The 26767-nt window shown below is 35.3% G+C and overlaps 2 protein-coding genes across 2 annotated transcripts in view; both read right to left on the bottom strand.

The window, feature by feature from the left end:
- LOC111057881 (prolyl 4-hydroxylase subunit alpha-2) overlaps positions 1-26767 on the bottom strand; it is a 141195-nt gene that overhangs the window by 100931 nt on the left and 13497 nt on the right. The window lies entirely within an intron of this gene.
- Positions 1998-17307, bottom strand: LOC120349468 (protein CLP1 homolog; the record flags this gene model as incomplete). The annotated part of the gene is given in 6 exon segments (XM_039419690.1): positions 1998-2616; positions 4377-4470; positions 6829-7072; positions 10413-10603; positions 11790-11963; positions 17076-17307. Coding segments are annotated over 6 exon segments (1047 nt in total), but the record flags the coding sequence as incomplete, so codon positions are not given.

Here is a 26767-nt window from a genome sequence, read left to right on the forward strand (position 1 = left end):
CGCGTAGGTGAGCCTTATAAGTGCTCAACACTTAGACACTCAGACCAGTCGACTCTGCGACTGTCACCATTTGAAAACACATGCTCTCGACTGGAGTCGAGTCTCTTCTCGACCTGAGTCGCGTAGGTGAGCCTTATAAGTGCTCAACACTTAGACACTCAGACAGTCGACTCTAGTCTCCGCGACTGTCACCATGTGAAAACACATGCTCTCGACTGGAGTCGAGTCTCTTCTCGACTGAGTCGCGTAGGTGTAAGTTGAGCCTAAATGTCATACCTTGAAGTGCTCGAAACTAGCGGGTTTATATAAAAATATTACAAGGGTGAAAGTTCGGGGGTGAGTCAATTATTATCCGCGATGTGGTGTATTTTTCTGTTCATGTGTATTCACTGTTAATTTGCGTTAATGATGCATTTTTTGCTTATTTGTGCTTATATCTACAGTAACTATATTACCCAATAATAATTTAGTTACTGTACTTATATCTAGGCTAGTTTCAAACGGCTGTTTTTATTCCATCATCACTGACATGTTGTTAATATGGCCGCTCTACTTGTCATTTGCACCAACGTTTAGTGAACCGTTTTCCGAGGTCGGAAGATTATCAGGGGAAATTCATAAAAAAATGTCAGTGTTATACGCGAATAGTAAAAGTAAATTAGTATGGCTTTTGTTGGTGGGGAGTCCTTGCGGAAGGTCCCACCGCCTGAATATATAATTTAAGCCATAGTTGGGCCTTAAGACTGTCATACTTCGGCCAGGACCGACAGTTTAACGTGCCCATCCGATAAAACGGGACAATAATAGTGTTTTACAATAACTGAGTATTTATGAATGAATTAATAATTTTGTCCACTCTACTACCACGAAAAACGGTTGATCCAACTAATTGGGTATAATTGTGGATTTAAGTGAAATTTTTAATATTTTTGACGATTGTGGAGGAAGATTTTTGTTTGGATTTGTATTTTGAAATTGATTAATGTGATAGATTCAAAATTGTAGTAGATACATTTTTTTGGACTCAAAATAGTGTGTGAATTGAGTTATCATTTTTACATAACCTCTAGACTGTGTATTCTAAATTAAGGTTTAGAGCAGTTTTGGGCGAATGCCTGTTGTTATTACCTGGATTGTATTTTTGTATAGCTTATGAATAATAATAATAGTATTCGTATGGCTTTTGTTGGTGGAGAGTCCCTTGCGGGAAGGTCCCACCGCTGAATATATAATTTAAGCCGTCAATGGGCCTACGACTGTCATACTTCAGCCGGGACCGACAGTTTAACGTGCCCATCCGATAACACGGGAGTGATCTTGGTTTAAAAAACTTTGGTATTGAGAGGGTTTGAACCCTGGATCTCTATGCTGCTACGCAAGCACTCTATCCACTAGACACGGATCACTCCATAATAAGATAATAGTTATAATCTTATTTGGTGCACATGAATAGTGTAGCTGCCATAATTGACAGCATGCCAGTGATGAGGAATAGAAGTAGCTGTTTGAAACTAGCCTAGATATAATCACAAATGAACAAAGAATACATCATGAATGCAAATCAACAGTCCAACCAACATAAAAAATACACCTATATTGCGGATAATAATGACTCACCCCGTAATTAATTAACACTCAAGTAGAACTATGAAAATACTTTATTTCACATGGTCATTACATAGATGTTTGCGAAACTTTACAAAATGAACAATACTCTTGGAAAAAACTAAAACAGTACCAACAAGTATAAAAAGGATAATTATAAAATGTTATTCTAGTTCAAGACAAAATGGAATAACACAAATCTCCAGTACAGTAACAAAATATAAAATAAATAACACAAATGTCCAGTTTCACGAGCATCCAATCAAATTTAACCACCGTAGGATAATGTCTCAATCGGAATCAATTTTACAGGCACATGAACGAATATGACAATTTATCAATAACAAATGCAAAATGCAATAACACAAATCTCCAGTACAAGTAACAGAATTTAAAATATACCTCCTATAACCATCCTTGGAAATTAACAATCTATATCCAAAATTTCAAATTAATCAATCCAGTAGATCAGACGTGATCTTGCGGCATTTGTGAAATTCCTATCCTGTACTTGTATGGGCCGATTCTTTCCTTCATTATATTATTATAGATTATTATTTCGATCAAAATTGTTTTCTTATATTGTGCTTTGTGAAAAATTCAAGTTTATTTAATATTAAGGTGGAATAAAAACGATATTGTCAGTCCACATAATTTACTTGAGCCAAACTTTAGTTTCAATGCACTAAGAAGGCATCATCTTTTTATTTCACCTTAATATGGAGAGATTCCACAATATCTCTGTTTATAGTGTGAATTTTATTTAATATTATCTGAGACGTCAGACTCGTTATTTTCTAGTAGTATTGGTTCCAATGGATGACAACATTTTACGGTGGTTAAATTCAATTGGATTTGTCGAGCAACTGACCAAGTTGTTTGTTGAAAATGGTAATTAATCAGTGGTTATCCATGAACTGTAAGTCGCATAGGATGAGAAGGGTGTCCGGTAGAGGTCGTGGTTGTGGAGATAGAATGGTCAGCGTTTGTTTATCTGTGTCTACACCGGTCCTAAATCACAACAAAAATCAAGTTGGTGACATTTTGCAGAAATATAAAGACATTATGATCTGAAAAATATATACAGGTCCACAAGTTACAAGGAAAAGCTTGGTTTCTCATAAGGCCGCTGCAATGTCAAGTATTTGTATACATACAGGTCCACAAGTTACAAGGAAAAGCTTGGTTTCTCATAAGGCCGCTGCAATGTCAAGTATTTGTATACATACAGGTCCACAAGTTACAAGGGAAAGCTTGGTTTCTCATAAGGCCGCTGCAATGTCAAGTATTTGTATACATACAGGTCCACAAGTTACAAGGAAAAGCTTGGTTTCTCATAAGGCCGCTGCAATGTCAAGTATTTGTATACATACAGGTCCACAAGTTACAAGGAAAAGCTTGGTTTCTCATAAGGCCGCTGCAATGTCAAGTATTTGTATACATACAGGTCCACAAGTTACAAGGGAAAGCTTGGTTTCTCATAAGGCCGCTCCAATGTCAAGTATTTTTTGTGACTTAACTATCTATGCCAGCAATATCAAAGGTCATACAAATTACATTGGTAACTATTAAAAAAAATGATACTATAAGTGTTTGTACATGTTTGACAAATAAATATCTTACAAAAAGATCTAACTACAAAAATAAGATAGTCACATGTTTGCTTGGTATTGGTCGGGAGGCATCAGAAGCCCTCATAAACTCGCCTTATATGCAGCACTCTGAACATTATAATAAGTCATTTAAAACTTTAGGAGATACTCCAACATAATACTATAGTAATCTTTAATGAAAAAAACACACGACATCATGCTCTATTTATAAAAAAACTATTAATTATTTTTTTTTCATCTTTATATATTTCCAATATTGTAATAATTAAGTGAGAATAATATTAAGGCAGGATTTTTTATTTTACAGTTATTATAGATGAGAATTCTTCCCCCACACACGGACCAATAGTCTATGTGGGGAAATAATTATTTCCTGAAAATATTTATTATTGAATTGTAATGTAAATGTTTTATTAATGTATTTTTTATGGAAATAAATTGTATTGAATTGAATACAAGTGGTAGATGTGGAAGAGAATTTCTGGTTTGAATTTGTTGTCGGTTTAATAACATACTCCAATATCAATTCTATTACAATCATGTAGAGCACAAATTACGCTCAGAGGAATTTTGAATATTGTACATTTTAATTGTTACAAACGGAAGATATTAAACTAAAATTCATCAACGTTGATTTTTTCTTGAAATTTGACTCATTTTTGAAAAATTATAACTCATTACTCATTCAAGATAGAGAGCTCCAAATGATTTCTTTTTATTGAAAAGTTTTATAATCTAAAAAAATGCGACAGCGAATTATTCTGTCCGATGACTTGATTTAGAGGAAATATCGAAAACTGAAAATGATCGAGAATACGAGGTTTTTGGGCCACCCTGAATCTAATACAAGAAAATGTTGCTTGCAAAATTGGTTCTGAACTTCTCTTAAGGTGCGTACAGATATAACACGCTCCGCAATCGCTCCGATCATGAACGTTACGGGAGATGTTAGCTCTTCTCGCGTTCCACTCTTGCTCCCCGGTCGAACATCAATCGATCTGCTCGAGTGACGTTCGATAGCGGAGCAGAGCGAAAGTCTGTACGCACCTTAATGCATCCAAACAATATATTTAAAAAACAGAACTACAATATATATTGCAAGCTCATCACCTTTTTCATGTCAAACTTGACTGGACTAACAATGAATGCAATACTTACACACAAACGAAACCGGCCACATTGGAATTGATGACATCTTCTTCCGCCGAAGATGCAAAACTGACAGCTAGTAAATGGTGTAAAAGATTCAAACCTGCGAACAAAACAGAATAAATTTAGTTTACTAAATAAGTTTTCACCGTTTATCTGATGAACTTGGTGATAGGAGAAGAATTCCTGCACGGTTGAACGTTTTTGGAGAACGTTTTTTGAGAACTGTAACATGAGTCGCTGTTTTCACACTTACCGATTCAAACTATAATCATATTTGTGAATTGGGTTTTATTTATAATGGATTTTAAACAGTTTTGAGTGATTCATACTTTCGACAATTATCGTGACGACACCCAGAATGTCCTTAGATATAGAGGTCCACGATATAAGGCAGTGGAGAAAGATAGCAAAAGAACGTTGCCGATCCTCTGTCTTGTCAATGCCTCCTATAGACGGTAGCTGATACAGGTTAATGATGTAATTTAACGGTTTCATTTCTCGTTTTTAAATAATCAATCCTATTTATTAAACAAGAAATTATTTCTTCAATAATTCTATGATTAAGATGAAATATTTGTTAACCCTCAACTACACGCTAGGCGCCTTCTAAGTATATATTACACGCGCACGGCACTATATGCCGCTATATGTAAATTGTGTGTTTTCAAACCTTTTTCATAGAATTTGAGCTGTACATAGGTGATGAAAATGAGAAAAACTTCTTTGATACGATAACCTTATTTATTCACAATAGTTATTCAAATAGAAATTGAAAAAATAGTATATGTTACCATCTAATTGTTTGTTTAGCAAAGATAACAAGCTTCTATGAAAATACAAAATAATAATAATAATAATAGTATATAAGAAAAGAAGTGTTATCAACTTGATCAATAAAGAAAAATGACATAAAATAAAAATAATAAAATAGAAAGAAAAGATTATTGAGTGCAATTGTGAAGTTTATTTATCTTAAAAATGAGGTCTTCCCACTTCAACAGTCAGCTGCGCACTAAAGAAACGACCTCACACTCCTAGCAACCGTCATCTACTATGGAAAGGTTATGATAAACGAAAACGTGGCAGCACTGGAAAATATTAGCCATTTCAGACACCTTAAAAGTACGAATATGCAAAAGTGCGGGACGCTATGCCGCTTAGCGCGTAATTAAGGGTTAATTATTACTAATTTACATTGTTAAAAGACGATAAGGCAACAGAGCAAAGCGAGAAAGAGATAGCGTTATCTGCTTTGTTGAATAATAGACAAGGATAGCAATACCATTGCTAATCAACACTGCCATTATAGCGTGGACCTCACTATACACGATAACTGATCGTCACCTTCAATGAGGTATGTTCATTTTTAATTGCGCGTCGACGTAATGAATTGCAATTCAAGATGGCGGCTAAATGGCGGAAATGTTGTCAAAAACAGGTTTTTCGTGATTTTCTCGGAAACGGCTCCAACGGTTTGATCAAATTCATACCTAAAATAGTCATCGATACGCTCTATCAACTGCCACAAGTTCATATCTGTAAAAATTCAGGAGCTTGCCCCATCAATTCAGATATATTCCCAATTATCAGGCTTCAGATACAATTGAAACGAGAAAAATCAAGTGGAGTAGATTGAGCATGAAAATCTCTACAATTAATGTTCAGTAACATTTTCACCTAAAATTGAAATAAGCTTTAATTCGAGAAAATGTGATTATTCAATTGCAAATTATTGTTGATTCTATTAATCATTCACTATGAAGAGATAGCAGACCTCATGGGTGTCTCCAGCGTTATTGCCCTGTCACCAGCTGGCTCAAATCTTTGAATAGTAGACTTGAGATGCCTGGGAACACTATCGTCAGGTGATCATTTTCATAACGGCAAGGAAAGTGGTGTGAGTGCGCCACACCAGATTTTTCCTTTTATATTATCCTTAAAATGCAAAATTTCCAAAAACCTTACATATAAGTCGACGCGCAATCAAAAAAGGAACATACCTGTTAATTTCATGAAAATCTATTACCGCGTTTCGCCGTAAATGCGCAACATATAAACATTTAAACATTAAGTGAAATGTCATACCGTCGACTTGAATCTTAGACCTCACTTCGCTCGGTCAATAAACTCCCCGATCAAAACATCGAACATCTTGAAAATGTATCTTTCCATCAACGTTGTAGACAGTTGCAGCCAGACCTAATAACAGCGCTCACACCCACATTCCGGGACGACACGTCACGGTACGATAGGTCTATGTCTACAGCTACGACAGAAAGCTCTATGTTTATTTAGGATTTTTTCTAGACATTTTAAATTGATAACTTATTTATTAATTTTGAGAAAACATAACAACAGGTCAATATAACTTACTGAGAGCAAGGTCTACTGTTCACAGAACTACTAGTTATAAACATACTATTATTATTATTATTATTTATTCATAATTCACACTGACCTGGCTGCACAGCCACCAGCTTAGTCATATTGTCCTCGGCCTTCATGCCGAGCGGCATGCAGGAGTCGGGGAGCGAGGGTGCGCCTATCTTGAAGATCTTGAGGTCGGCCCACTTCACGTCGAACGAGTGCGGGTGCAGGCTCGGCCCCCCTATCCCCCTAGCTCCACCACCCGCTCCGTAGAAGTACTCGCGAATCCGCTTGTCACGCGCCTCCTGCCGATAGCTCTGGCTTCGTTCCACCACCTGCAATCGAAATTCGAATTTACAAAAATCAAATCAAAATCATTTTTCAGAAAACATTTAACTATACAGAGTGTTTACGATCTCCCTACCAATACTCTAGCGTATTCTATACAAATTTTATTCCTCTATATATTTATTATTTTGAGCGTCCAATTTTCATCTTCTCTACCGCCATCAGTAATCAACCAATGAATTTAAATGCATTTAACAGCCATTCTAGAATTTTGGTGTGTGTGTATGTGTGTGGTGTGTGTGTGGCTGTCTTCCCCCAACCTGTATGTGTGAGTTGTATGTGTGTAGTTGTGCTACAATATTTCTATGATTAAATAATAATTTCTATTATCTAACATATCATAATTCAATTTACTTCTTTATTTAAGTTATTCTCTTCATTTCAATACAATGTACCTAGCCAAATCTAATTTCCAGGAATTTCTCTCAAGTTATAATAATTTAAATAAACTCACAAACAGACCTGCGTGTCCCTGTGAGTTCCGTTTCAATTATATCTTTTTATATATTGTTATAATGTAAATGCTGGAAACAAATAAATTTGATTTGATTTGATTTTGATTGTTCCTGGGTAAAAACATATCTAAATATCATATTTAAATTGTCCCGAAGTCTTCATTACTCACACAGCGGCCATTTTGCTTTTTTCACTTATTATTTTTTTCCAAATGATGGTTAACCCATACGAAATTAAAACTTCCACAATCATTGATAACAACTAGACAAATCTAGAAAAAATTATGATGATTTTTCAAATCCATAAAACCAAAATGGCGGCCATTAAGATGTTGTTTCTTAATAACTCTCAGAAACCATTGGTTTTACAAAACTTTACAAGTATAACTTTTTGTAGTAAATTTAATTGCCTATCGATTGGTATCGATTTTTCAAGATTGTACCAATATTAACTGAGATATGGAAGCCTTAGTGGTAGGTGACCACTGAAAGTTTGTTGCAGTGCAAACCAAGGCATGCTGATAGAGTCGCCTCAATGATGCGACAATCTCTATTTGCATTACATGTTATTAGTATGCGATTTTAGGTCATTTCAAACAATAAAATAACCTTGTTGGTTATCCTTGGTTTCACTATTATTATAACTATTGTATTAATATAACTTTAAAGTGAAAAAACACTCACATTCTTTGGTGTGCAAGAAACTTCTGTTTGGCTTGAGAATGTGCAACACCAGCACGAAACGGTCGTCGCCACACCAAAGATTGTGAGTGTTTTTTATTAACCTAATTACCTATTACCTAACCTAACCTTTGTTTTTTCACTTTAAAGTTATATTAAAATACAATAGTTATAATAAAATAACGTTACATAACCCTCTAAAGTTGGGTCACCAACCACTAAAGCTGCCATATCTCAGTTAATATTAGTCCAATTAATTATTAATTCTACATTGTTGAAAGACGATCTGGGAACAGATCAAAGCGAGAAAGAGATAGCGCTATCTGCTTTGTTGAATGATAGACAAGGATAGCAATACCATTGCAAATCAAACACTGCCATTATAACGTGAACCTCACTATAGTAGAAACTTTAGTAGAAATCAACTTCAAAAATGCGTGCCAAAAGCTTGAACCTGAGATTTTGAAGTGACGTTCCTTGGGAACAAGTAGTTTTGCATCAGTCACAATTTGCCACTGGAATTGAAACAGTTTACCACTAACCGTGTTCCCAGAACGAACCCATTATTCAATTACTATAGTGAGGTCCACGTTATAATGGCAGTGTACGATTGACAATACTGTTGCTGTCCTTTTCTATCATACAACAAAACAGATAGCGCTATCTCTCTCTCGCTTTGCAATTTATCAGTTAGACAGATATTTTATTTTTACTTTTGACAGTGACTGTACAAAAGTAAACAAACAATTCTCAGCCGCCATTTTTTTCTTCATTGTATCAAAATACTTGAGTACACAAGTCGTATAATTGATTAAAAATGTATTTTTGGAACAATTGAATAATTTTTAGACATTACCGTATGAGAAACACAAATTAAAATGCCTGAAATGACATTTTAAAAGTTGATAACTAACCATCCTAGACTTCATCCAATTTTCAGTTAACCTACACGTAAAGGTTAGACCTACTCGTACCGGTATAAATAATATTGAAAGGTTATTTTAGTATTATTTCCATTGAAATTACTCATTTTGAAAAGGATTTCTATTATTTTAAAAAGAAATTGGAATAGAATAACTACCAAATAACTTAATTTCTGTTTTTTTGGAATTCAGATTGTTGTATCACAGCTTTTTAAATTAGCCGCCATTTCAGGTTTGTAGAAAAATAAAAATCTGAACTCAGTTATGAAAGCAAATTTTTGAATCAAATTATAAAAAAATATATTTTCCTACAGTTACCTTGAAAAGTGACCATTCCTGCACTGGTTACAGAACGCAAAGAATCACTTTTCCGCTCTAGTGCGCAAAGTATTACTTTGCGTACTCTTAATACTTTGCATATTAACTTGCAGCCATCCCAATCAACTGTTGACATTTTTGGCGTGTATTTTGAATGCGAATTTGTTCTATCTATATGTTTTCTGATTTTCAAATGAATAAAAATGAGATCTCATCAAATTATACATTTTGAATTTTATTAGAATAAAAATGAGAACTCATAAAATTATACATTTTGAATTAATTCAAATAATATTATTTGTATTCAAATAATACATTTTTCCATTAATTCAAATAATATTTTTTTCATTCATGAATTGATTGGTTGAAAAATTATTTAGAAATTGAGATTTATTCAAAATTATTCAAATTTTCAATTAATTGGACTGATTTAATTTTTAATTTAAATGAATTATCGATTATTAATTTTCAATGGATTATCAAGTTTAAAATAAATTTAAGTTATTATTAATAACAAAATTATACAGACAAACAATTGATGGATTTCAGCCATCATTTTACCCATAATCAACCACTTCTCATATTCAATGGTAACTGTAGGAAAAATATAATGTGAAATACGTGAGCAAAGTTCCTCTGCTGCACTCAAGAAACCATTCCGCCCTCGCCTACAGCTCGTGCGTAAACGTTTCTTTCGGTGCAGCAAACTGTTTGTTACTTTGCGCACTAGTTGCACAAATAACTATTTTTTGATTAATTTGACATTAAATTGGATATTCTATCAAGGAGATGATAATTATTATCAGATCAAATTAATGGGATGAATTGAGTAACAGCTGTGTACACTCAGTGGCAAAATGGAGAGACTTGGCAACGTTTTTCTCCTATCTTTCTTCACTGCCATTATAACGTGGACCTCACTATAGTTAGCATATGAGTTGTGCACATACCCCGCCACTCTTTGGCAGCAGCACGACGCGCACAAAGCTGGGCAGATCGCGCACCAGTTCGTTGTAGAGGCGCTCCTGGTCGAGCACTAGCACCACGTCAACCTCGAACGCCTGAGCCGCGTGGCACAGATGCCGGTAACCGTCACCCTTGATCCATCCCGCCGTGTTCACTATTATGCCCGAAGTACTCGCTGCAACCAACAAAACCATTGATTCAAATTATTTATTTGCAATCTCATTTGTTTACAATATTATTCACAACGTGTAAAGAATTTCTAGAACAAAATCAGTTAACAAAAATGTTAATAACTTAATCCTTATAGATTCTATTAGATTGAACGCAAGTTGACAAACACACATGTTCATAATGTGTATGATAAGTTATGTTCAATCTAATATAATCTATAAGGATTGAGTTATTAACATTTTGTTAATAAATTTGGTCTAATCGCAGCTTTAAGGTCTTTGGTTCCAATATTTTGTTTTGCAGTCATGGTATTATTATGCGTGTCCATCAGTATCAATATTCTCACATTCGAAAAAACTAATTTAATAGGTGATTAAAAATAATCAAATGAACTGAAGAAATTATAATATTTTTGATTGAAAAAAATTAATTTTCATTAGATGGAAAGATTATCACGGAACTGGATGAATATTACATAAATTCTGGAATAGAAATATATTCTATTCATTGTTTAAATTAACATAAATATTAATAAATTATGGAATACAAATTCAAACGTGAACTGATTTTGTTAACATTTAAAACAGTTGACATCAGGTACTTGTGGATGAGAATACAGCGTGAGGTCTACTGTTCACAGAACTACTAGTGATATCAACATATTGTCATTTAAAAGTATAGACTCAACCTCCCCCATTAAAACATAATTGAACATAATCTTTTAGGTTATTTAGACAAATTGAAATCCACCCAATTTGAGATCCTCACCCTGTCGTGGTCGACGACGGAATTCACGCACAAACGAAACCCCAGCTTTAAGGGTTTCATAGATCTCAAGATTGGTGCTTCTACAATCTACCATAGAGAAACAATAGCGTAAGTAGATATCCCATGGTATAGGGCGTTTATGTCGCAACTTTTACTGTTATCTCAAGCCTATTACTGTCGATTACTGTCGATTTTTACTGTTTTGTTGGGGTAAGAGTGTATGAACGGCACAATATGAGAGACTACCAGCGTCACACAGCTTCACGGGAAAGAATTACATGGACTATCGGCTTGAGATAACAGTAAAAGTTGCGACATAAACGCCCTATACAATGGGATATCTACTGACGCTATTGTTTCTCTATGAATCTACTAAGAAGATCGATAGTATTAATCGATATGATTTGGTCGACAGCGCGTACCTTTCTTGTTCGACTGGAGCCGCTCCTGTACGACCTCAGCCAGCCGGGATGTGATGATGTTGCAAAGTGTGATGTTGGATTGCATCTTGACGCTGCCGAAGTTGAACACCAGGGGCGCTTGTTGCGAGAAACCGCCCTCCTCTACCGAGGCTGGTCGCTCCACTAGCATTGCACCTACAACAAATCACACTTAATTATTTCTTCGTTCAAGTATTTTGATATGACTACTTGAAAGTTTGAATACGAAGAATTACTAGCACCCTTATATCAAATCAAATAATCTTTATTCACAAAATAAGTAAATACAGCAGCAGAGACAAAAATATATAGTGAATATTCCCCACAAAGACAACAAGTCTGGGTGTGGGCAATGAGTTCCATGAACTGCATGATATATAATGCTATTATTATTATTATTATTATTATTATTATTATTATTTGCGTCTAGCTCCCATAGTGGAAGTTCCTAAGTACGTATTATTATATACGTACGACAAATATATATTAAAACCGTAATTGAATACTTGATAGAATATAAATCCCTTTTAACTTAGTATAATAAATTGAAACTTATTTATTGAATCTGAGTTGGGTAGAAGTATCGTGTTATAATATAATACAATATAGGTTATTCGAATATTCTCAGGAGGACATCATAGGAAGACGAAATGAAAGGGAATATTAATTCTATGTTATGATTTTTTTTTTTTTTTTAAGATTACGTCCTAAAGACTCCAGTCATGGAGTATAAGACAAGTCATGTTATTACATAATAATTCTAACACTAAGTAGTTCAACCTAGTTTAGGTTTGAAAGGAATTCTTGTACACTATAAAAAGCTTTACCAACTAAATATTTTTTCATTTGTTTTTTGAAAATCTTCAATCATCATTACTTTTCAAGATTTGAGGTAGCTTGTTATAAAATTTCCTACCAATATAATCTGGTTTTTGTTCAAATAACCTACTATTGTGACCCATTATATAATCTGCTCTGTTTCGCGTATTATACTCATGAACATCTGATTCTGGATCACACCACTCGTTTTCACATGCATTACAACTTCATATACATACAAAGATGGCACAGTTAATAGACCAAGCTTTTTAAATAAAGGCCTACAAGAGTCTAACCTATTCACTTTCTCTATGATTTCCTAACTGCTGACAGTTATTATCATAATATAAAAAGTATAGCTTTCTTTTTATAAAATTAATGAATTTTGTTTAGAATGTAGGTTACTATTAAAACTAATTTATGGAATATTCACTTTATTGAATTCAACATTATTGATTTATTTTGTTTCTAAGGTTGTTTTTCTGTTTTTGTTTCACTATTTAAAAGAACATTCTGCATAGCTTTGATTTATGTAATAATAGTATTATTGGGTTTTACCGACTTTCCGGCTGACGATTGTTTAATCAAGCCGTATAAATGTGTGTTTTCTCATTCATTGTATGTTGCAAATTTGAAGATTAAAGCATTATTTCTATTCTATTCTATTCTATAAATCCCTTTTTCCTCGCACTTTAAATTCAATTGTCAATAATTATCATTCAAGGCCCACTGCAAATAGATATGTCACACATCACACCAATATTTAATGTTTAAGGAAGCAGTTGATCTATATAAGCACTAAAATAATAAACCTTATTTCGGACCACTTCCTCATAGACTCTAAGATTAGTAGAAAAACTAAACTAGAAATAAAAACTTGGGCATACAGTAATTTTATCTTTCATATCGACGATGAATTGAGATTTTTGTTCCAACTATTGTTTGCAACGCCTTTTCTTTTAGATAAATTTGTTGAAAGTGGACTCGCTTAAAATTTTTGCACATTTTTCTCCCTACTTTCTTCTCCAATACTTCCCTTTTCTTCTCCTCTTCACCCTTCATTCCTTATTTTTATACCCTCTACATGGGAAACCATAATCGGCTAGGTATTTTTCCTCCTTCATTCTTTTCAGCACACCCCACCATGATGCCTGTTCTTGTATTTTATTAGAAATTTATTTTTGATTGTGTTTTGATTTATATTATGTATATTGTATTGTGTTGATTTGAATAAAATTATTGATTGAGGATGAACCACATTTCTTGTATTTTATTAGAAATTTATTTTTGATTGTGTTTTGATTTATTTTATGTATATTGTATTGTGTCGATTTGAATAAAATTATTGATTGATTGACGTCTATAAACCACATTTCTGGGTACTCTCAGTTTTTTCTCCACTCAGTATGCCTTCATTCTCTCTGAGAATGCCTTCTTTCTATCATCGGCCCATCTAGTCCCACTCATTCTACAAGCTTCCACTGGTCTGACCTCCCAATTTTCAACGCATTTCCGATATTTTTTCCTGTCGTTTATAATTACTTTCTTCAGGAATTCTCGCTAGATTGAGATCATTTTTAACATTCTTCATCCAATTTCCTCCATTTTGTCTTTTCTCTTTAGGGCTACTTTTGATATAAATAAAAATATAAATCTCAGTAACCTTTTAAATAATTTTGTCACAACATGGTTTTCCTCAATTTTACGTGGTAGGTCCAGAAAGTAAGTTCCGTTTGGTAATAAAATTAAATTGTGTACAGATACAGAAAAGTTATTTATTGCACAAAATTCTACAACTCTTAAACTACTTTTCCATATAACTACCGAAATTTTGCAGACATTTGTCATAGCGTGGCACAAGTTTTTGTATGCCTTCTTCATAGAAATTTGCCGCCTGTGTCTTCAACCTGTTGGAAACAGTTTCTTTCAGCTCGTCGTTTTCAGCTTGTCGAAATTTCAGTTTTCCGGTAACAATTTCATGCAATAGTGATCGTGAAATTTGGGGAAATTCCATAGCAAGAGCACTAATTGTAAACCTTCAGTTTTCATGGATCTTGTCATCAATCGCGTGAACCAGTTCTTCTGTAACCAAAGATGGACGCCCACTTCGTTCTTCATTAAGCACATCACTACGTCCGTCGAACTGACAGACCCTCCATCGATCTTCCTCGATCTCCTCGATCTTCTCACCATTGAATCACTCATTGCACTTTCTCCATAAACATCGCAAATTTGCCGATAAATTTCACTTGGGTTCACTTTCCTTGCATTCAGAAAACGAATCACAGACCTGATTTCACAAGCAGTGAAATTTCAGTTTTCCGGTAACAATTTCATGCAATAGTGATCTTGAAATTTGGGGAAATTCCATAGCGAGAGCACTAATATTGTAAACCTTCAGTTTTCATGGATCTTGTCATCAATCGCGTAAACCAGTTCTTCTGTAACCAAAGATGGACGCCCACTTCGTTCTTCATCAAGCACATCACTACGTCCGTCGAACTGACAGACCCTCCATCGATCTTCCTCGATCTCCTCGATCTTCTCACCATTGAATCACTCATTGCACTTTGTCCATAAACATCGCAAATTTGCCGATAAATTTTACTTGGGTTCACTTTCCTTGCATTCAGAAAACGAATCACAGACCTGATTTCACAAGCGGCGGGATTTTCAATCAACACTGACATTGTAAACAAGCACAACAAACGTTGTACGGAGCACAGGTTACCTGCTGGTATAAAATAATACAAGGAAGCTTGTGTTTTTTTTGTGTAATTGAGAAGTTGATATTGTGGTATTTATTCATATTAAATAAAAATACTAAGAAATTGTCAAAAACCACAGATTTATTGATACTTAGAAAGACCGGTTTCGGTTGATACACCATTGTTAATCTCTGAACAATCTGTAAAGCTCAGAGTTTAACAATGGTGTAACAACCGGAACCGGTCTTTCTAAGTATCAATAAATCTCTGGTTTTTGACAATTTCTTATTATTTTTATTTAAAAGCTTGTGTTTCTTTGTATCTACAATAACTTTATAGAGATCCCGGGTTCAAACCCTCTCAATACCAAAAGTTTTTTAACCAGATCACTCCCGTGTTATCGGATGGGCACGTTAAAGTGTCGGTCCCGGCTGAAGTATGACAGTCGTAAGGCCCATTGACGGCTTAAATTATATATTCAGGCGGTGGGACCTTCCCGCAAGGGACTCCCCACCAACAAAAGCCATACGAATTTACTTTACTTTTTACTTTATATCAATTTAGTTTTGCACGTTGGCTAGAACCGTACATTGATCAATTGTGAATATACAGAGTTGATATGTTGTAGGTCCATTTCTCAATATCGGGGATCGAGCTTCGCTCTGGAGTACAAAAGCATTACAAATTTATTACAAAAGAAGAAATTATAATAATCACAGTATATTGAGATTAATTCCCAGAGGAATGCAAAAATTCCTCACAAAGGCCCAATTGCACAAAAGGCGGTTAAATTTTAATCCTGATTAACTGAATCAGAGAAGACCATTTCAAAAATATGGATCTACTGGAATTTATCAGGATTGAAAATAACCCGGCTTTTTTGCAACCGGCACCAAGTACCTGATTGAATGATTACAAAAGTTCAACAGCTGAGTCATAATTTTGACACAGTCTCACACACATGAACTCGCTCACTCACTTCCATCACCAACAGACGACGAAATAATTATTATCAGCTGTTTTTCTAAGGATGAATGATAATTATTTTTTATGACCTTCAGCGAGTTTTCCCAGGGATGAGACCAAGTGCAATCGAATTTTTATATTATAAACCTACTATGTTCTGGATTTCGTGAGAATCGTTAGAGGCGTTTTCGAGATCCGGTGAAATACAAGCATATAAACTTCTAAACATCTAAACATATAAACAGAAGTTGCTCGATTAATAGTATAGGATTTTTCAATTGATTAATGAACTTCTAAGATAATTTATGTGATCAATCTGCACAGTCATAGCCACCTCTAATACAAGGCCGCGGCCTACGATATTGCAACGTCGCAGTGTAGGCCTAGAATCTAATACATGATTGGTGAAAAAGATCAGCTGGTATTTTTTTAAATCTTCTTCACCAATCATGTATTAGATTTTAGGCCTACACTGCGACGTTGCAATATCAAAAAGATCAGCTGGTATTTTTTTAAATCTTCTTCACCAATCATGTATTAGATTTTAGGCCTACACTGCGACGTTGCAATATCAAAAAGATCAGCTGGTATTTTTTTAAATCTTCTTCACCAATCATGCATTAGATTTTAGGCCTACACTGCGACGTTGCAATATCGTAGGACGCGGCCTAGTATTAGAGGTGGCTATGGCACAATGCTTGGATCATATACAAGATTTGTGGGTAATGATTATCCTATGCTATTCTAGTAATAATTGACAAAGTGGTTTGCATACCCATAGTGCCGGGCACCGAAATGGCACCCTGACCGATGTCGAGGTCGACGTAGACAGGTCGCCGGCCGAGGCGGACGGCGTAGTTGATCAGGATGCGGCAGAGCGTCGACTTGCCCACATCGGCCGGCCCCACCACCATCGTCACCGGACCCCCTCGGCCGCCCCCACCTCCCTCCTGTTCGGCCTTATCGCGCAGCTTCTCCAGGCACACGTGGCAGTTCAGGTACGTCATCTGACACACACAAGAGTAAGATTGAATTTCTGCAAAATTGAGTGTAGTTTAGGCTAGGTTTCAATTTATTTATTTATTTATTTAGGTTTCAAGTTAAATTTCTGCAGAATTGAGGTTAGGTTAGGTTTCAGGAGAATTGAGGTCAGAATCTGTAAAGCACTCACTGAATTCTAGTTCATGTACATCATCTGACAAACACAAAAGTTAGGTTAAATTTATGCAGAATTGATTGTAGGTTAGTTTAGGTTTCAGGAGAATTGAGGTCAGAATCTGTAAAGCACTCACTAAAATTCTAGTTCAGGTACGACATCTGACAAACACAAAAGTTAGGTTAAATTTCTGCAAAACTGAGTGTAGGTTAGGTTAGGTTTCAGGAGAATTGAGGTCAGAATCTGTAAAGCACTCACTAAAATTCTAGTTCAGGTACGTCATCTGACAAACACAAAAGTTAGGTTAAATTTCTGCAAAATTGAGGTTAGGTTAGGTTTCAGGAGAATTGAGGTCAGAATCTGTAAAGCACTCACTGAATTGTAGTTCAGGTACGTCATCTGACAAACACAAAAGTTAGGTTAAATTTCAGCAGAATTGAGGATAGGTTAGGTTTCAGGAGAATTGAGGTCAGAATCTGTAAAGCAATCACTAAAATTCTAGTTCAGGTACGACATCTGACAAACACAAAAGTTAGGTTAAATTTCTGCAGAATTGAGGATAGGTTAGGTTTCAGGAGAATTGAGGTCAGAATCTGTAAAGCAATCACTAAAATTCTAGTTCAGGTACGACATCTGACAAACACAAAAGTTAGGTTAAATTTATGCAGAATTGAGGTTAGGTTAGGTTTCAGGAGAATTGAGGTCAGAATCTGTAAAGCACTCACTAAAATTTAGTTCAGAAATGTCATCTGACAAACACAAAAGTTAGGTTAAATTTATGCAGAATTGAGGTTAGGTTAGGTTTCAGGAGAATTGAGGTCAGAATCTGTAAAGCACTCACTAAAATAATAGATAAGAATCAATTTGGATTCCAGACTGCGAAAAGTACCGAAGATGCGTTAATTGAATTTTCTAATACTGTTTCTCAAAACTTGAATTCCAATACAAATCTATAGCAGTTTTCCTGGATATTAAAAAAGCCTTTGATACTATACCACATAGTTTTCTTTACAATAAACTCGAAAGATATGGCTTTAGGGAATATTTCTAGAACTCATAAAGAGCTACTTGAGAGATAGAACCCAGTCTTTAACAATCGACGGACTTACTGATGTCTCCAAAATGACCTCCTACGGTTTGCCTCAGGGAACGGTACTATCACCAATCCTCTTTATATTATATGTCAATGACTTATTAAAGCTGAAATTAAAAACGCCACAACTATATCATTCGCAGATGACACTGCAGCTATTTTCCATGGGGAATCTTGGACTGGGGTACATGGAATTGCAGAACAGAACTGTTTGCTCATAAAAAATTGGTTGGACAGAAAACACCCTGAGCCTGAACATTGAAAAAACCAATTACATCACCTTCGCATTCAATACAACTGGTAAACCTGATGAGAATTTAAATCTGAAACTCCACTCAAACTGCAACAATAACTGCACCTGCCCTACTATAAAAAGAGTCAAAAGTACCAAATATCTAGGTGTCCAAATAGATGAAAATTTGAAGTGGGACATACACATAAAATTTATTTGCAGAAGAATGAGATATCTATCCTATAAATTCTACGAAGCAAAAAAAATTGTGAACTCAAAACATCTAAAAATGGTTTACTTTGCACTGGTCCAGTCCATAATTCAGTATGGTATATCCGTATGGGGGGGCTGTTATAATTCTCACTTAGAAGAGCTTTTCATAATTCAAAAATCAATAATCAAAACAATTTTAAATAAACCTAGACTTTACCCAACCGACTTGACTTTCAAAGAGTTTAATGTGTTAACAGTTAGGCAGTTGTACGTAATAAATGTAGCGAAATATATAATCAAACATAAAGCTAATTTTCCTTGCACAAATAACACTATCAATAACCTGTACAATCTGAGACCCTCCTCAAATAAGTATCTTATGTACAATACAAACATTGAAACCATCAGAAGACAACTTATATATTTAAGCACTAAATTGATAAATAAATTCCTGAAGAATATATCTGCTGCGCGAAGTTGACTAAAAAATAAAACATGATATTAGTATTTGGATTAAAACGAACTATTTTTTCTACCTGTAAATTAAACAAAGTAAAGAGGAACTTAGTGTTTTTGTGTGCTCACTTACCAATCGAGTGTGGACCTTTTTATTTATTTTTCTTTATTAAATTAACTATCCTATCATCCCACCTCACCTTTTTTCCTAATCCTTTATTTTCCTCTCAAGGATTGAAAGCCTTCCTAGTACATGGGTAACCATAGTTGGAAGAGCTTCAATCCCACCCCTTTACACCAAATTCTAAATTAGCATCTTGTACGGACTTTTTGTTTTTTTGTACTAATTTTGCTAGTTGTTTGTTCTTGTTGTAATTTAATATTACTTGTATTTTATGTATGTGTGTAAAGGAAAAATAAATTGAATTGAATTGAATAACAATTTATTACAAAGAAAAAATATAATAATCACAGTATATTGAGATTATTCCCAGAGGAATGCAAAATTCCTCACAAGGCCCAATTGCACAAAACCGGTTAAATTTTAATCTGATTAACTCCACGTGAACCAAATCATAGAAGACCATTTCAAAAATATGGATCTACTGTAATTTATCAGGATTGAGAATAACCGGCTTTTTTGCAACCGACACCAAGTACCTGATTGAAAGATTACAAAAGTTCAACAGCTGAGTCATAATTTTGACACAGTCTCACACACATGAACTCGCTCACTCACTTCCATCACCAACAGACGACGAAATAATATTATCAGCTGTTTTTCTAAGGATGAATGAGAATTATTTTTTATGTCCTTCAGCGAGTTTTCCCCGGGATGAGACCAAGTGCAATCGAATTTTTGTATTATAAACCTACTATGTTATGGATTTCGTGAGAATCGTTAGAGGCGTTTTCGAGATCCGGTGAAATACAAGCATATAAACTTCTAAACATCTAAACATAAACAGAAGTTGCTCGATTAATAGTATAGGATTTCTCAATTGATTAATGAACTTCTAAGATAATTTATGTGATCATCTGCACAGTGCTTGGATCATATACAAGATTTATTTATTTATAAGGTTAGCAAAAAATACAAGATCGGAAAAGAAAAAAAAACAGGCTATTGCCTAAAACTTCTTCAATTTCCTATTTAGTTTTAATTTGTCCAATATTATAGGTTAGGTCCATTCAAATTCTACACCAAATCACAATCTAAATATAAATTAGAATAAAACAAACAGTTTAAATTTGTATGGATTAATAATAAAGTTTCTTAAAAACATGAAACAAACTATAAATTCACAAAATAAAGAATAAAAACACTTAAATTTTGAGCTCGAAATATCACATTCACCATAGCTAATGTGGGTAATGATTATCCTATGCTATTTAGTAATAATTGACAAAGTGGTTGCATACCCATAGTGCCGGGCACCGAAATGGCACCCTGACCGATGTCGAGGTCGACGTAGACAGGTCGCCGGCCGAGGCGGACGGCGTAGTTGATCAGGATGCGGCAGAGCGTCGACTTGCCCACATCGGCCGGCCCCACAACCATCGTCACCGGACCTCCTCGGCCGCCCCCACCTCCCTCCTGTTCGGCCTTATCGCGCAGCTTCTCCAGCACACGTGGCAGTTCAGGTACGTCATCTGACAAACACAAAAGTTAGGTTAAATTTATGCAGAATTGAGTTAGGTTAGGTTTCAGGAGAATTGAGGTCAGAATCTGTAAAGCACTCACTAAAATTCTAGTTCAGGTACGTCATCTGACAAACACAAAAGTTAGGTTAAATTTCTGCAGAATTGAGGTTAGGTTAGGTTTCAGGAGAATTGAGGTCAGAATCTGTAAAGCACTAACTGAATTCTAGTTCATGTATGTCATCTGACAAACACAAAGTTAGCTTAAATTTCTGCAAAATTGAGTGTAGTTAGGTTAGGTTTCAGGAGAATTGAGGTCAGAATCTGTAAAGCACTCGCTAAATTCTAGTTCATGTACGACATCTGACAAACACAAAAGTTAGGTTAAATTTCTGCAGAATTGAGGTTAGGTTAGGTTTCAGGAGAATTGAGGTCAGAATCTGTAAAGCACTCACTAAAATTCTAGTTCAGGTACGACATCTGACAAACACAAAAGTTAGGTTAAATTTATGCAGAATTGAGGTTATGTTAGGTTTCAGGAGAATTGAGGTCAGAATCTGTAAAGCACTCACTGAATTCTAGTTCAGGTACGTCATCTGACGAACACAAAAGTTAGGTTAAATTTATGCAGAATTGAGGTTAGGTTAGGTTTCAGGAGAATTGAGGTCAGAATCTGTAAAGCACTCACTAAAATTCTAGTTCAGGTACGTCATCTGACAAACACAAAAGTTAGGTTAAATTTATGCAGAATTGAGGTTAGGTTAGGTTTCAGGAGAATTGAGGTCAGAATCTGTAAAGCACTCACTAAAATTCTAGTTCAGGTACGTCATCTTACAAACAAAAAAGTTAGGTTAAATTTCTGCAGAATTGAGGTTAGGTTAGGTTTCAGGAGAATTGAGGTCAGAATCTGTAAAGCACTCACTAAAATTCTAGTTCAGGTACGTCATCTTACAAACAAAAAAGTTAGGTTAAATTTCTGCAGAATTGAGGTTAGGTTAGGTTTCAGGAGAATTGAGGTCAGAATCTGCAAAGCACTCACTAAAATTCTAGTTCATGTACGTCATCTGACAAACACAAAAGTAAGATGGAATTAAATAGAGAATGCATTTATTCAAATGCTAATTAATATATCATAATTATTATTGAACGAAGATCCTAAATAAATGCTGCAAATCACCCCGAAGACCTCTGCTACTGCAGACATTGACAACAGGGCTAACAGCTAGATGGAAATTCGAATTTTTAGGATTTTCATTCAATAATAATTATATATTAATTAGCATTTGAATAAATGCATTCTCTATTTAATTCCATCTGTAACTAGTTGGCCGCTATGGCTTCGTATAAAATGAGCGCTGCTATCCAGAGATTGACAGTTTGGTATAAGGGCAAGCATTCCTGACTGGCAATTGGGAGGTACCGGTTCGATTCCCGGGCTGGCAACTAATTTTGGGATAGTAGTTCTCATTGATTTCCATCTAGCTGTTAGCCCAGTTGTCAATGTCTGCAGTAGCAGAGGTCTTCGGGGTGATTTGCAGCATTTATTTAGGATTTTCGTTCAATAATAATTACAAAAGTAAGGTTAAATTTCTGCAAAATTGAGGTTAGGTTAGGTTTCAGGAGAATTGAGGTCAGAATCTGTAAAGAACTCACTGAATTGTAGTTCAGGTACGACATCTGACAAACGCAAGTAAGGTTAAATTTCAGCAAAATTGAGGTTCAATTCAATTCAAATATTGTTTTATTCCTTCAAGTAATAACAGTGAAACATGAAAAAACTTAATATTACGGAATCCCTTCACAAAGACTGAACGTCTGCGTGTGGAGGAGAGTTCCATAGACTACACAAGCAGTCACAACATAAAATAACTAGTAGTTCTGTGAACAGTAGCCCTCACGCAGTATTCTCATCCACAAGTACCTGATTGAAACTATAGACCTTAAGGAAATACAGCAATAGACTGGCTTCTCCCACATATGTGTAATCACTTCTCAGCTGATTTATGATGAATAATTCTATAGTACAAGTTAGATAATGCATGACTAAGCGCGTGGATGATAAAGTCTGGAAAGAGCCATAGAAACACGTTGTGACATGCCTGTAGCAATGCCATCAGTAAGTGCACGCGTTCAGTGTAAGTGTCCCTATAGCTCTTAACCTAGCGCCGCAGAGCAGGATGGTTTCTAACAGCTTGGTGTTGTTGTCATTTGAGATGGTGTCTGGCTCGGACGTGTTTCGGCCGCATTCCAGGAAGACTTAACGGTTGCCGGAAGATCAACAGCTGGGTTTTTTCGTTATTTTTCGTGATAGAGAAATTCTGATTGCAGATTCGTTCTCAGCGACCCCCAGTTTAGCCTGAAGGCTCAGAATGTCAACAATGTTTTTTTAAATAATTAAAAATCATCATGAAAAGTCATTAATATGTTAGTACACCACGATTCTGGAAACTTTTTACTGGTGACTGGAGTTATTATTGATTATAGGTAGAACAAAAATCAAAATAATCGTGAGAAAGAAAACTGCTGATGAACGCGAATAAGACCGCCACTCAATTGTTCTATTGTCTCGGCTGCTTGGCTGAGCATGGAACTATAATATAGTTAGTGATATATACAGGGTGTTTCAGAAGTAGTGTCGAGAATTTTAGGGTATTGTACCTGGATGCTAGGAGACTACAAATGTCATATTTGAAGTGTCCAAAACTCAGCGGTTATCCTTATAGCTGACATTTTTTTTTTTTCACTTAAAAATTTTTATCTCAAGAACGAAATGTATTGATCTGAAATTTGGCATGAATATTTATGCTATAAAGACTCAACTATAAAAAATATAAAAAAAAAGTTAGGTTAAATTTCTGCAGAATTGAGGTTAGGTTAGGTTTCAGGAGAATTGAGGTCAGAATCTGTAAACATCACTAAAATTCTAGTTCAGGTACGTCATCTTACAAACAAAAAAGTTAGGTTAAATTTCTGCAGATTGAGGTTAGGTTAGGTTTCAGGAGAATTGAGGTCAGAATCTGCAAAGCACTCACTAAAATTCTAGTCATGTACGTCATCTGACAAACACAAAAGTAAGATGGAATTAAATAGAGATGCATTTATTCAAATGCTAATTAATATATCATAATTATTATTGAACGAAGATCCTAAATAAATGCTGCAAATCACCCCGAAGACCTCTGCTACTGCAGACATTGACAACAGGGCTAACAGCTAGATGGAAATTCGAATTTTTAGGATTTTCATTCAATAATAATTATATATTAATTAGCATTTGAATAAATGCATTCTCTATTTAATTCCATCTGTAACTAGTTGGCCGCTATGGCTTCGTATAAAATGAGCGCTGCTATCCAGAGATTGACAGTTTGGTATAAGGGCAAGCATTCCTGACTGGCAATTGGGAGGTACCGGGTTCGATTCCCGGGCTGGCAACTAATTTTTGGATAGTAGTTCTCATTGAATTTCCATCTAGCTGTTAGCCCAGTTGTCAATGTCTGCAGTAGCAGAGGTCTTCGGGGTGATTTGCAGCATTTATTTAGGATTTTCGTTCAATAATAATTACAAAAGTAAGGTTAAATTTCTGCAAAATTGAGGTTAGGTTAGGTTTCAGGAGAATTGAGGTCAGAATCTGTAAAGAACTCACTGAATTGTAGTTCAGGTACGACATCTGACAAACGCAAGTAAGGTTAAATTTCAGCAAAATTGAGGTTCATTCAATTCAAATATTGTTTTATTCCTTCAAGTAATAACAGTGAAACATGAAAAAACTTAATATTACGGAATCCCTTCACAAAGACTGAACGTCTGCGTGTGGAGGAGAGTTCCATAGACTACACAAGCAGTCACAACATAAATAACTAGTAGTTCTGTGAAAGTAGCCCTCACGCAGTATTCTCATCCACAAGTACCTGATTGAAACTATAGACCTTAAGGAAATACAGCAATAGACTGGCTTCTCCCATATGTGTAATCACTTCTCAGCTGATTTATGATGAATAATCTATAGTACAAGTTAGATAATGCATGACTAAGCGCGTGGATGATAAAGTCTGGAAAGAGCCATAGAAACACGTTGTGACATGCCTGTAGCAATGCCATCAGTAAGTGCACGCGTTCAGTGTAAGTGTCCCTATAGCTCTTAACCTAGCGCCGCAGAGCAGGATGGTTTCTAACAGCTTGGTGTTGTTGTCATTTGAGATGGGTGTCTGGCTTGGACGTGTTTTGGCCGCATTCCAGGAAGACTGTTAACGGTTGCCGGAAGATCAACAGCTGGATTTTTTCGTGATAGAGAAATTCTGATTGCAGATTCGTTCTCAGCGACCCCCAGTTTAGCCTGAAGGCTCAGAATGTCAACAATGTTTTTTTAAATAATTAAAAATCATCATGAGAAGTCATTAATATGTTAGTACACCACGTTTCTGGAAACTTTTTACTGGTGACTGGAGTTATTATTGATTATAGGTAGAAACAAAATCAAAATAATCGTGAGAAAGAAAACTGCTGATGAACGCGAATAAGACCGCCACTCAATTGTTCTATTGTCTCGGCTGCTTGGCTGAGCATGGAACTATAATATAGTTAGTGATATATACAGGGTGTTTCAGAAGTAGTGTCGAGAATTTTAGGGTATTGTACTGGATGCTAGGAGACTACAAATGTCATATTTGAAGTGTCCAAAACTCAGCGGTTTATCCTTATAGCTGACATTTTTTTTTTCACTTAAAAATTTTTATCTCAAGAACGAAATGTATTGATCTGAAATTTGGCATGAATATTTATGCTATAAAGACTCAACTATAAAAAATATAAAAAAAAATTTCGTTGAAATTTTTCAAAATGGCGGCCATTTTAAATTTTTGATGGCGAATATCTCGAAAACCGTCCATTTTACAGAAAATTTACAAGAGACAAAAAAGTTAGCAAATTTTTCACGATTCCAATGATACCTAATTTATTAAGATTGGTCGAAGATAACAGAGAAATTAATTTTTTTCGTACTGCATGCATGACCACTTTTCACCATTTAAAGATCATATAATTTTTTATAATTTCATGAAAACCGTTCTTATTACAGAAATATACAAGAATTTCCTCCAAATTTATTTTACATTGAAAAATATTAATTTCACTCAAATCGGTTCACTGATACTAATGCAGCAATTGCTCAAAATGCCGTCCTTCAACTTGATTACACAGTCTGCACCTTTCAATCATGGCCGTCGAACTGCTATAAAAGCATTTTCATCATCTTGAATGGCACCTGCTGCAGCAACCACTCTTGCCACAAGGTCTTCTTCGTTTTCTACTGGCGTGCTGTAAACAAGGTCTTTCATATGGCCCCAGAAAAAAAAATCTAAAGGTTGAGGTCAGGTGAACGTGCGGGCCACGGTACTGGTCCACCCCACCCAATCCACCGCTGACGATAGGTCATGTTCAGAAAGTCCGTAACAACATTTCCGATGAGCAGGGGCACCATCATGTTGAAACCAAATATTATATCTGTTTGCAAGAGGCACATCTTCCAAAAGTTCTGGTAGTATGTCTCTTAAAAAAGTAATGTACATGGGAGAATTCAGACGATTAGGAAGAATGTATGGTCCAATCACGCGATTCCTAAGATACCCGCCCAAACATTCAGCGAAAATCTATGCTGATAACCACGCACTTTGACCT

The sequence above is a fragment of the Nilaparvata lugens genome, chromosome 1 (assembly GCF_014356525.2).
Source record: "Nilaparvata lugens isolate BPH chromosome 1, ASM1435652v1, whole genome shotgun sequence".
NCBI lineage: Eukaryota > Metazoa > Arthropoda > Insecta > Hemiptera > Delphacidae > Nilaparvata > Nilaparvata lugens.